This window comes from Nicotiana tomentosiformis, chromosome 9 (genome assembly GCF_000390325.3).
Source record: "Nicotiana tomentosiformis chromosome 9, ASM39032v3, whole genome shotgun sequence".
Lineage (NCBI taxonomy): Eukaryota > Viridiplantae > Streptophyta > Magnoliopsida > Solanales > Solanaceae > Nicotiana > Nicotiana tomentosiformis.
The window spans coordinates 88111703-88124413 of NC_090820.1; the positions used below are offsets into that span (position 1 = coordinate 88111703).

A 12711-nucleotide genomic window follows, 5' to 3' on the forward strand; every position below is an offset into this window, starting at 1 on the left:
AAGGTATTGCTTAGAGTTTCACCCATGAAGGGTTTTATGAGGTTTGGGAAGAAGGGCAAGTTGAGCCCTCGGTATATTGGCCCTTTTTGAGGTGCTTGAGAGGATTGGAGAGATGTCTTACAAGATTGCATTTCCGCCTAGTCAATCGAGTGTTAATATAGTGTTTCATGTTTCCATGCTCCGAAAGTATTTTTGTGATATGTCTCATGTTTTGGACTTCAGCACGGTTCAGCTAGATGGGGATTTAAAATATCATTTTTGCATTATTACCTAATTTACAAGGGTCATATAAGTATTTTTATAATATTTAATAATTTTTAAAGCCTTAAAATTGATTTTCTTGCATTTAATTTGTTCAAATATTTATTAATTATCCATTTAAATTATTTTAGGGTCATTTAATCATCTAAATTTATCATTTTATACCCACATGTATTTTATAATATTTCATCATAATTATGTTTGTATTTTATCCATTTTATCTTTTTTATCTACGCTAGTTATAATAATAGCCTATATTCTATACATAATTGGGTTTATTATACTATTTATGATAAAATAGTATTTTTATATTTTTTGTAATGTTAAGCTATTATTTTAAAGCAATTTACTGCATAAATAAATATTTTTATTATTTATTAGTCATTTTCTATAATTTATTTTTTAATGAATTTCAGATATTTAATTTATAGACCAATATAGGGCTAATTTCTGACCAAAATAGGCCCAAATCACTAGCCCAGAGATCCCAAATCCTTAGCCCAACCTCCCTTGGCCCAAACCAAATGACCCATTTCCCAAACCCGGTCATGGCCCGTCTCAATGACCCACCCCACTTATTCTTTTAATCTTGGCCGTTGATCTTAGAGATCAACAGCCCATATACTATCTCCCCTATTTTAATTAACCTAACCCATTTCCCTCCGCCCAGCTGCCCCTAAATTCTCTCAACTCCCCTCCCCCCCCCCCCCCCACTTTCTCTTCTGTAAACCCTAGCAGCTGCCTCCTAATTTCTCTCTGATTCTGACCTAGAAATGGAATCAATCTATGATCTACTTACCTTATAGTATCCTCTAGCTATTGGTCGTCTATTTATGGTGTTACTTAGGTACTTGCCTAACTTTGGCAAGTACCACCTCCAAGGTCGAACTATGATGGGTCGAATCTTTGGGATTTGGCCAATACTTCGCATTAATGGAATGAGGCAACGTCGGCCTGAATTTACTCCGTCTATATGTCGTTAAGGCCTGTCTCAGGCACAATGAGGTCCCCAAATTAGGACGCGAATTATTGCATGACCTTACGTGATACCTGCTTAAATATTGCAAACACTCATTTATTTCGTCTTACTGACTTGATTACCTTTTGTTATTTTTTCTTTTGATTATTCTCATTCCCAAAGGTTGATTCATGCATTCTGGCATCATCAGCATACCACACCAAAATCATAGGTCCTCCACCTCCTCCTCCAACTAGCGACCCAAAAAAGTAAAGGCAAAGGGAAGATGGATGATCTAAGTGGTAATCGAAAGGACAACACTACCATAGTAGAAAATGTTGAAACCTCAAATGGAAGAAGTACGACAGGACAAAATGAGTTAGTCCTACGGTTGGAACAGAAAATCTTGGAGCTACAAGGTGAGCTTGAGCAGGTCCGAAATCTCGCAAACCTCTCCCTTAATCTAAATGTTCCCGACATCAACCATTAGAACACAACCACCAAGAATCAAACACCGCCCCAAAACACACAAGCCCAAAATCCTCCACCTATAGCTCCACAAAATCCTCCCGCAACGCATCAATATCACAACCTCGCACCCCCTCAAAACCCTCCAACATTACAACCCCCCCTCCCCTAATAGCATCACCATCACACGACCCAGTATCCGCAAACAACCATTTATCATAGCCCTCAGAATGTGCCACAACCTACCCACGATCTCTCTCAAACCTCAATCAATGATCACCCATATACTCAAGTCCTAAGAACCGACCAAGGCAACCCAATATACGCGGAGACCTTACCGAACACCGCGTAACAAACCCTATACATATCCGAACCAACCGAGAAGGACCTTCCCATACGAAACATGAAAGAGGAGCTAAAGAAACTGATGGGAAGAGTCCAAAGTGTTGAAAGTGGAAAAGGTGTTGAAGATTTGAATTATGACGACTTGTGTATCCAGCCGGATGTGGAACTGCCGGAGGGTTATAAACCTCCTAAGTTTGAAATGTTCAATGGAACCGGTGATCCTAAGGTGCATTTAAGAACCTACTGTGACAAGCTTGTAGGGATGGGAAAGAATGATAAAATCTGCATGAAACTATTCATGCGAAGTCTTACAGGTGATGTGTTATCCTGGTATATTAGCCAAAACCTGAAGAAGTGGGCAAAATGGGTGAGCATGGCATCTGATTTCATGGATGGATTCAGGTTCAACATAGAGAATGCGCCAGACATTTTCTATATCCAGAACCTCAAGAAGAAGCCAACAGAAACCTTCCGCGAGTATGTTACTCGTTGGAGATCAGAGGTCGCCACTAGAAGAAGAACAAATAAAAAAGTTCTTTGTCAGGACTTAGGATCCACAGTACTATGAAAGATTGATGGTTATAGAGAATCACAAGTTCTCCGACATCATCAAGTTGGGAGAAAGAATAGAAGAAGAAATCAAGAGTGGTATGGTGACCCATTTTGAGGCGTTGTAAGACACCAACAAAGCCTTACAGTAAGGAGGTATTTCTAAGAAGAAGGAAGTGGGTACCTTGATGGTAGCCCATGGTCCTAAGTCTCCCCTTACCTATCAAACACCTTCACCCACATATCAACCCTCACCTCCAAAATACCAATACCCTACCACTACTTACCATACCTATAATACCCAACCTGTATATTACCATTCACCTCCTCCCGCCCGCCAAAACTACCTAAAGCCAAGACCAAACTTTGACCATAGAACTCCCAGACAATACACCCTTATCGTTGAACCTATAGCCCAACTATATGAGAGACTGAAAGTCACTGGTTATGTCACTCCCATTCCTATTGTTGTTGTTGAAACTCCTTTCTAGCGGGTTAACCCCAACAAGACTCGTGCCTACCATTCAGGCATGAAGAGTCATACTATCGAAGAATGCTGCATGTTGAAGGACAATATCCAGACACTGATTGACACCAAAGTTATACAAGCAAAGGAGCCCGCACTGAATATCTGCAATAACCCTCTTCTTGATCATAGGAGCAAGGGAGTGAATGTGATAAAAACTAATGAAGAATGCGATCAGGAAGGATCTATTGGACTTATCTGAGAGGGGATGCTCCCAAACCATCTTTTGTCACCCTCTCACAAATTATGGTGCAAACCAGGCACCATTAGAGGTTAAGGTAGTTATGCCCTTCACTATGAAAATTTTGGAGGAATGAGTATAAATACCGCACCGAAATCACATGTAATGGAGACAGTCACTAATGATCTTTGAAGAAAGGTACAGGCAAGGGAATACTCTGTTGTTGATTACCTAAATAAGACTCCCGCCTAAATATCCATCTTATCACTGTTGTAAAACTCATATGCGCACAAGGATGCCCTGATAAAGGTGTTAGGTGAAGCTTATATGCCTACCGATATCACTAGTGGGGAAATGGTGAATATGGTGGGGCAAATACTGGAGAATCACAAGATTACTTTGCATGAAAACAAGCTACCACCAGAAGGGTTTAGTCACAACAAAGCATTGCACATCATTGTGCAATATGAAGAGAAGTTCATTTCCAGGGTTCTGATAGACGGGGGTTCGAGTCTGAATATATACCCACTGACTACTTTGAAAAGACTGGGTATAGGCTTGCATGAGATATGGATGGGAAATATGAACGTGAAAGCATATGACGGGTCTCAAAGAGCCACTATCATAGAAATCAACCTTCATATACAGATGGGCCCGACCTGGTTCGACGTTGAATTCCAGGTGCTAGATATATCTGCCACCTATAACTTGTTACTGGGACGGCCATGGATACACGCAGTTGGGGCAGTCGCTTCTACTCTGAACCAGGCTGTGAATTTCAAGTGAAATTATCAATAGGTGATTATTCACGGAGATGGAAGTAATCATATCTACACCAACCAGACTGTGCCAGCTATCGAGAATAGGAGAAAATTGGGTTGAGAAACATACCACAGCATTGATCTGATAAATGCAATCGAGAAAGGGCAATGGTAGAGCAACAAGATAGAAAGTATAGATGTGGTTGGGGCATGAACCAGACAAGGGTGTTGATCTAAAGCTTCAAGGAATCACAAAACCAATACGACCACAATATCACGGCACAACCTTTGGTCTTGGATATGAATACACAGTGCAAGAATGTAATTATTGGACACCACCATGGCATGACCTCTACTATCCATTGGAATAACCCATACCACCACTGCACTAGAAATTCCACCAGACGGATGTGATTTGGAGATCCGAGGAAGATGAGGTTTTGGCTGGTATGAGGAAGTTGTTTCTGGACGAGGAAAATATGGACAACAATGCAATTTTGGAGGAGGAGGAAGATCTCACCATTCAAACAGTGGGAGAATGAGCTATTCTCAGGAACTGGAGTGCTGCATCATCCCGAGCTCGCCGAGCACCTGGGTAGCCTTGGCAGAACTAGTATGTTTTACTTTTAAAGTTGTTTTTGGCATTTAAGACATTTTCAGTATTTTGTTTTGAAATACTTACTCGTGACATAGAGTCATACTTGTTGACAGTTTGAAGTTTTATTAATGTACTATTGCTTTCCGTTTATTTATATTATTATCTTTTTATATTCTTTTTCAACATAATTATTACATATCCTGATGAACCTGCTACTGTGACATGTAATGAGACAACGCAATATAAGAAAAGTGATTGGGAAGATTGGGAAGATGATATAATACCTAAGAAAATTGTCAAAGAAGTAGAGAATTTTGAGAACAAACCAAAGTCCAATTTGGAAGAAACTGAGGCAGTTAACTTAGGGGATTCTGAAATAGTCAAATAAACTCCCATATGTGCTCATCTATCGCCATTAGAGAAGGAAGAGTACATCATATTTCTAAAGGAATATGAGAATATTTTTGCATGGTCCTACGATGATATGACGGGGTTGAGCACATCCATAGTGGCGCACAAGCTAGCTACCAACCCTATATGTCTGCCAGTAACATAGAAGCTCAGGAAATTCAAGCCAAATATGAGTGTAAAGATAAAAGAAGAGGTTACCAAGTAGATCAAATCCAAGGTCCTTCGGGTGGTTGAGTGCCCAACTTGTTTAGCCAACGCTGTACCGGTTCCGAAGAAGGATGGGAAGGTCAAGGTGTGCGTTGACTATCAAGATCTGAACAGAGCAAGACCTAAGGATGATTTTCCGTTGCCCAACATATACATACTGATCGACAATTATGCCAAGCATGAGCTCCAATATTTTGTGGATTACTTCGCAATATATCACCATATTTGGATGGACGAAGAGGACGCTGAAAAGACAGCCTTCATCACCCCATGGGAAATATATTATTACAAAATGATGTTGTTTGGTTTGATGAATGTCAGGGCTACCTACATAAGGGCCATGACTACTCTTTTCACGATATGATACACAAATAAATATAGGTGTACGTGGATGACATCATCATCAAATCTAAGATGAGTTCGGATCACATAGCAGACTTGAGAAAGTTTTTCGACCGAATTGAAGTTGAATCCTGCAAAATGTGCTTTCAGAGTCCCTGCTGGAAAGTTGCTGGGTTTCATCGTTAGTCGCTGAGGTATTGAGTTAGACCCATCAAAAATCAAAGCTATTCAGGACCTGCCACCGCCAAAGAACAGGAAAGATGTGATGAGCTTTCTAGGATGCCTCAATTATATCAACCGTTTTATAGCACAGTCAACGGTAATATGTGAGCCTATCTTCAAAATGCTGAGGAAAGATACTACGACAAACTAGACTGAAGAGTGTCAAAGGGCCTTCAATAAAATCAAAGAGTACCTGTCCAAGCTACCCGTGTTGGTCCCACCACAACCCGGGAGACCTCTATTGCTATATATATCCGTATTGGATGGAGCTTTTGGTTGTGTCCTGGGGCAACATGATGAAACCGGGAGAAAGGAGCAGGCGATATACTATCTGAGTAAGAAGTTCACACCTTACGAAGCTCGGTACTCTTTGTTGGAAGGCACCTGTTGTTCCTTGACATGGATAGCTCAGAAATTGAGACACTACTTCTGCGCATACACCACATATCTCATATAGGGGATGGATCCGCTGAAATACATCTTTCAGAAACCCATGCCTACGGGTATGCTAGCAAAGTGGAAGATATTGCTAAGTGAGTTCGACATCATCGATGTGACTCAGAAGGCTGTCAAGGGGCAAGCATTGGCCGATCACCTGGCAGAGAACCTCATAAACGGATAATACGAACCATTGAAGATGTATTTTCCCGACAAGGAAGTGTTATTTGTAGGGGAAGATATTGCCAAAACATACGATGGTTGGAGAATGTTTTTCGACGGAGCCGCAAACTTCAAAGGAGTGGGCATCAGAGTTGTTTTGGTATCAGAAACCAGTCAACGTTAATCAGTATCCGCCATGCTCAGGTTCCCATGTACCAACAATATGGCAGAATATGAGGCTTGCACGTTGGGACTTTGATTGTCCATCGACATGAATATTTAGGAATTGCTGGTAATCGGAGATTCAAATCTGCTGGTACATCAAGTACTCGGAGAATGGGCCACCGGGAACACTAAAATATTTCCATACCTGCACTATGTGCAAGATCTGATCAAGAGGTTCACGAAGATAGAATTCAAACATTTTTCGAGGATTCAAAACGAGTTCGCAGATGCATTGGCTACCTTGTCTTCCATGATACAACATCCAAACAATAATTGTATTGATCATGTTCCGTTAAAGATTCGTAAGCAGCCATTTTATTGTGCTTATGTTGAAGAAAATTTCGATGGAAATCCATGGTTTCAGATATCAAGGAGTATTTGGAGAAATGAGAATACCCAGGAAATGCTACACACTCTCAGAAGAGCATGCTTCGAACATTGGGCAACCATTTCTTTCAGAGCGGAGAAATTATGTATAGAAAGACTCCTGACTTGGGATTGCTGCGATGTGTAGATGCCAAGGAGGCATCTAGGTTGCTCAAACAAATACACGCTGGAACCTCTAAACTTCATATTAACGGGTTCGTTTTAGCCAAGAAGATATTAAGGGCGGGGTATTTCTGGATCAATATGGAGACAGACTGCATCAAATATGTACAAAAGTGCCACCAATGCCAGGTACATGTTGATATGATATGGGTGCCACCCAACGAACTCAATGCAATGAGTTCACCCTAGCCTTTCTCGGCCTGGGGAATGAACGTCATCAGACCGATTGAACCCCCTGATTCCAACAAACATAGATTCATCTTGGTAGCCATAGATTATTTCACAAAATGGGTCAAAGTCGCTTCCTATAAAGCCGTGACTAAGAAGGTCATAGCAGACTTTATCCGGGATCGTATTATTTATCTATTCGGAGTGCCTGAGTCAATCATTACCGACAATACTGCCAATCTCAATAGTGATCTGATGAAAACCATATGTGAAACATTCAAAATCAAGCACCGGAATTCTACAACATATAGGCCACAAATGAATAGAGCCGTGGAAGCCGCCAACAAGAACATCAAGAAGATATTAAAGGAATATGGTGGACAACTACAAGCAATGGCATGAGAAGCTATCATTTGCTTTGCTCGGATACCGCACCACAGTTCGCACATCAACTGGGGCAACCCCTATCTTCTAGTCTACGGTACTAAAGTTGTTATACCCGTCGAGGTGTAGATTCCCTCCCTAAGAATCATACAGAAGGCTGAGCTCAGTGATGTAGAATGGATATAGAGCCGGTATGAGAAACTAGATCTCATTGACGGTAAAAAGTTGAACACAGCATGTCATGGTCAACTCTACCAGGATAGAATGACAAGAGCTTTCAATAAGAAGGTTAGGCCGAGGCAATTCATACCGGGACAATTGGTGTTAAAACGGATTTTCCCGCATCAGGACAAAGCAAAAGGAAAATTCTCACCTAACTGGCAAGGACCTTACATGGTTCACCAAGTACTGACAGGAGGAGCACTCATACTTATAGAGATGGATGGAGAAATATGGCCAAAACCTATCTCGGACGTCATTATGAGATATTATGTTTGAGATTATATTTGTACTTTCTTTTGATGTAACATGAACCATGCTTGATTTGATTCTCGTTTAAAAGGGAATACGTAGGTAGCCATGTGGGTTCGGTCACATCATAATAAAATCTTCATTACCCTCTACAGTCAGGAACGGGGGTAAGTTTTGAGTTATCGTCAATCTTATTATGTCAAGGATCGCCAAGAAGTGTATTGTCGGGAGTATGCATTTAAACTAGGGCAGAATTTTGAGGGAGGACCTCAAAATTCCGAGTTAAGAAGGTCTCGATGTCTCAAAGCACGTCACAGTTTATGGTTCGACAAAATTATTTGTTTTATACATCATCACATATTTTGAACAACTGTATTTCTTACAAATAATTTATCGCAAATACATATTTTTTGAAAATTTCATTTCTGTAGTAGCCAGATGTTACCAGGGTGACTTGAACAAGGCGTCAAGACAAGGAGCAAAGGCTAAATGACGAATCAAAGGCATGAATCAACCTTCCCCAAAAACTCACGATTTTTCTTTAGATTCAGGCATAACATACATAGCAAGCACGTCCACAAATATATGCAACAAGACCACTATCTTCACACCGACACAAGTCGCCGAGCACAGACGCGTCAAGCTAAGAACCACTTTGCTTCTTCATATTTGATAGTCACTTTTCTTTGCATCGGTCTAAGCACTGCTCTCATTACTATATAGGGCTAAGCATTGCCCTTATTTCTTTGCATGAGGCAAAGCACAACCTCAATTGTTGTATAAGGCTAACCATTGTCTTTCTCTGTGCAGGGCTAAGCATTGCCCTTATTTCTTTGCATGAGGCTAAGCACTGCCTCCATTATTGCATAAGGCTAAACGCTGCCTTTCTCTGTATAGGACTAAGCACTTCCCTCATTCTTTGCAAGAGGCTAAGCACTGCCTCCATTATTGCATAAGGCTAAGCGTTGCCTTTATCTGCATTGCATGAGGCTAAGCACTTCCTCCATTATTGCATAAGGCTAAACATTGCATGTCTTCGCATGAGACTAAGCATTATCTCAATTACATTTGCATGAGGCTAAGCACTGCCTTCATTATTGCATAAGGCTAAACATTGCTTGTCTTCGCATGAGACAAAGCACTATTTCCATTATATTTGCATGAGTCTAAGCACTGCCTCCATTTTTGCATAAGGCTAAACGTTGCCTTCCTCTACATAGGGCTAAGCACCGCCCTCATCACGTACAAGGCTAAGCGTTGCCTTGTCTCATTTTCGCATATGATTAAGCATCACTTGTTCCCTCTATCAAGCAAATAATATTGCCGCATCTTTGTATTTCATGGGCTGAAATATCGCCACATTGTCTGAAGGAGTCATAGTCTAAAGGCATCATCCTCATAGCCTAAAGACATCACACCATGGCCGGAGGATCTCTCGTGTAACGACCCAACTTGTTATTTTAAGAATCTATGCCCCATTCAGCTGCTTAAGGTCCCGATCACTTCGTAATACGTATTATGACTTGCGTGTGCGGTCGTTTGATTTTCGGAAGATTTAAAATTTAAATTGAAAGAACAATTCTCATTTTTGAAACTTAAATAAAAAGCGTTGATTGGAGTTGACCTTTTAGCAAACGAATCCGGAATGGAATTTTGATAATTCCAATAGGTCTGTATGATGATTTCGGACTTGGGCGTATGTTCGGATCGAGTATCAGGCGTCCTGGGAGTATTTTAGCGCCTATTACTAAAGGTTCGCATTTTTAAAGTTTAAGAATTTTCTAAGTTTGGATTGAAGTGGATTTTGATGTTATGGATGTTTGTTTGTGATTCTGAGCCTGGGAATAGCTCCGCATGGTGATTCTGGTCTTAGGAGAGTGTCCAGATGTGGATTTGGAAGTCTGTAGGTCATTTCGGGGTCATTTGGTGAAAGTTGGAAATTTGAAGGTTTTTAGAAAGTTTGACCAAGAGTGGACTTTTTGATATCGGGGTCGGATTCCAATTTCGGAAGTGGGAGTAGGTCCATAATGTCAATTATTACTTTTGTGCAAAATTCGAGGCCAATCAAATTTGATTTGATAGGTTTAGGCGTCGAATGTAGAACTTTAAAGTTCTAAAGTTCACAAAGCTTGAATTGAGGTGTGATTCATGGTTTTGATGTTGTTTTATGTGATTTGAAGCCTCGAGCAGGTTCGTGTTATGTATTGGGATTGGTTGGTACGATTGGACGGGGTCTTGTGGGCCTCGGGTTTGATTTGGGGTGGTTTCGAAACAAGTTTGGGTGTTTTGATGCTACTGGTTGCTGGTTCTGGTATTGTTCTTCACGTTCGCGAAGAAGGATTTTGATGTTGGGACTTTGTTCTTCGCGTTCGTGAAGAGGTTCTCGCGTTCGCGAAGAAGAAAATTTTGTTGTCTGTCGTCTGACTTTGGAGGCTCATACCTCGCAATCTATAAGTAATTTGGAGATGATCCATAAATGAAAGTTGTATCCCTTTGTGTCTAGTTTTCATAAAGGTAAACAATTTATCATTTGGAGTTTTGTACAAAAGGTTATGGTGGATAAACTATAGACTGTCTAGGAAGAGTTTGGAAATCTCTGTTGTACAGGGCTGACTTTGGAAGCTTATATCTCGCAATCTATAAGGAATTGGGAGATGAGCAACAAATAAAAGTTATAGGCCTTAGAGTCTAGTTTTCAGAAAGTCAAACCATTCATCCTTTGAAGTTTTGTACAAAACGTTATGACTATTATACTAGAGGCTGTCTGAGAAGAGTTTGAAAATGGTTGTTGAAGAATTTGTTCATCGCGAACCCAGGGGGAGTGTCGCGAACGCGAAGAACAAACCCCTAGGCAGCAGAATAAAGTCCAAATTCGTCTCATTCTTCCATTTTTGGACCAAGGACGCTCAAGAGAGGAGATTGTTCGGGAGTTTTTCAAGGAAAACATTGGGGTAAGAATTCCTAACTTGATTTTGGTTAAATTACATAAATCTATTGTTGTTTTTATCACTAAATTAGTGAATTTGGTTGAAAATGGTAGAAATCCTCTAGACTTTAATTTAAGATTTGAAGGGCGATCTGTTATCGGAATTTGATAGTTTCGGTATGGTTGAACTCGTATCAGAATGGGTGTTCGGATTTCGTAAAACTTTTGTCGAGTTCGGAGGGGCGGGCCTCGCGCTGTCTTTTTAGAATAAAATTTTAAGTTGGTGTTTTATTATCCGGAATTGTTTTGAATAAATTTTAATGAAGTTATACAATTAATTTGGATAGATTTGAGTTGTCCGGAGGTCAATCCAAGCAAGAAGACTATTTTGGAATATCGGCCTAACTTCAAAAAGGTAAGTATCTTACCTAACCTTGAGTGGAGGAATTACCCCTTAGGCATCGAGTCTTATTAAATCATCTATTTGCCATGCCTCAATTCGTGTTTGTTGAATTTATTTTTATATGACAATTTGATATGATTATTACTTGTATATTTATATGAATTCCGTGAGTTTGATGATTTGATATTTCTTGGAATTTAATTTTATTATGAATTTTCCATCTACAAATAATTAATGAAATAAGTTTAAACCGAGGCGTTATATAATTATCAAGAATTTGAATTAATAAAGGTGTTGCCCTATACTGAGTATTTTCCATCTATGTTGTTATTTTGAGGTTTTATACACATGGTGTGGAGTCTTGGGCTATTTGTTGTGAAATTAATTGATTTTGTTATATCTTTGGAATTAGTTGTGGCCATTGGGAAAATTGTGATATGAATTGATTTTGTTATGTTGCCGTGATAATATTCCGTGTAAATTGTTTTGTTATTATTATTTTGTGGATATAAGGGTTGCATTTCACTGTTGATATTATGTGGGTATAAGGGTAGCATTTCACTATTGTTATGCGTGTTGGGATATTGTATGAGCGGAGCGATAAGGGTGGCTATAGGAGCAATAAGGGTTATAGGAGCGATAAGGGTAGCTATTGATATTGTCAGGGCGGAGGGATAAGGGAGGCTATTATAGGAGTGATAAGGGTGGCTATAGGAGAGATAAGGGTGGCTATTGTCAGGGATGATATGTGATGATATGGGGTTATTGCGTTGGTAATTTTCACGTGATGTTGTGATTTTTCTTGTGTTTATATTTATACCTTGTGCAATTTGTCTTGTTGTTGGTAAATTGATAATAGTCTGATCTATGTTGAAATTGGGAGCTTGTGGTTATTGCCAGGCGGATTATGAAATGAAATGTGGGCACGAGGTGTCGTGAGTAAATAATGATGATATTGGCACGTGAACTATCCGTGCAGTTGTGATATGAAATGTGGGCACGAAGTACCATGAGTAAATAATAATGATATTGGCACGTAAATTGTCCGTGCAGTTATGATATGAATTGTGGGCACGAGGTGTCGTGGCTAAATGATGATGATATTTGGCACGGGAGTTGTCCGTGCGGTTGTGATATAGAAATTGACACGAGGCGC

The 12711-nt window shown here is 40.1% G+C and overlaps 1 protein-coding gene across 1 annotated transcript; it reads left to right on the forward strand.

Annotated features, from left to right (window-relative positions):
* The first annotated feature begins 3642 nt into the window (after positions 1-3642).
* On the forward strand, positions 3643-4074 carry LOC138899158 (uncharacterized). The gene has a single exon (XM_070185280.1). It carries the CDS (start codon positions 3643-3645, stop codon positions 4072-4074), a length of 432 nt encoding a protein of 143 aa, XP_070041381.1.
* The last annotated feature ends 8637 nt before the right edge of the window (positions 4075-12711 follow it).

Bases quoted from the DNA above. Each gene is read 5' to 3' on its own strand.
- LOC138899158 (XM_070185280.1), top strand. From the start codon at position 3,643: ATGGTGAATATGGTGGGGCAAATACTGGAGAATCACAAGATTACTTTG.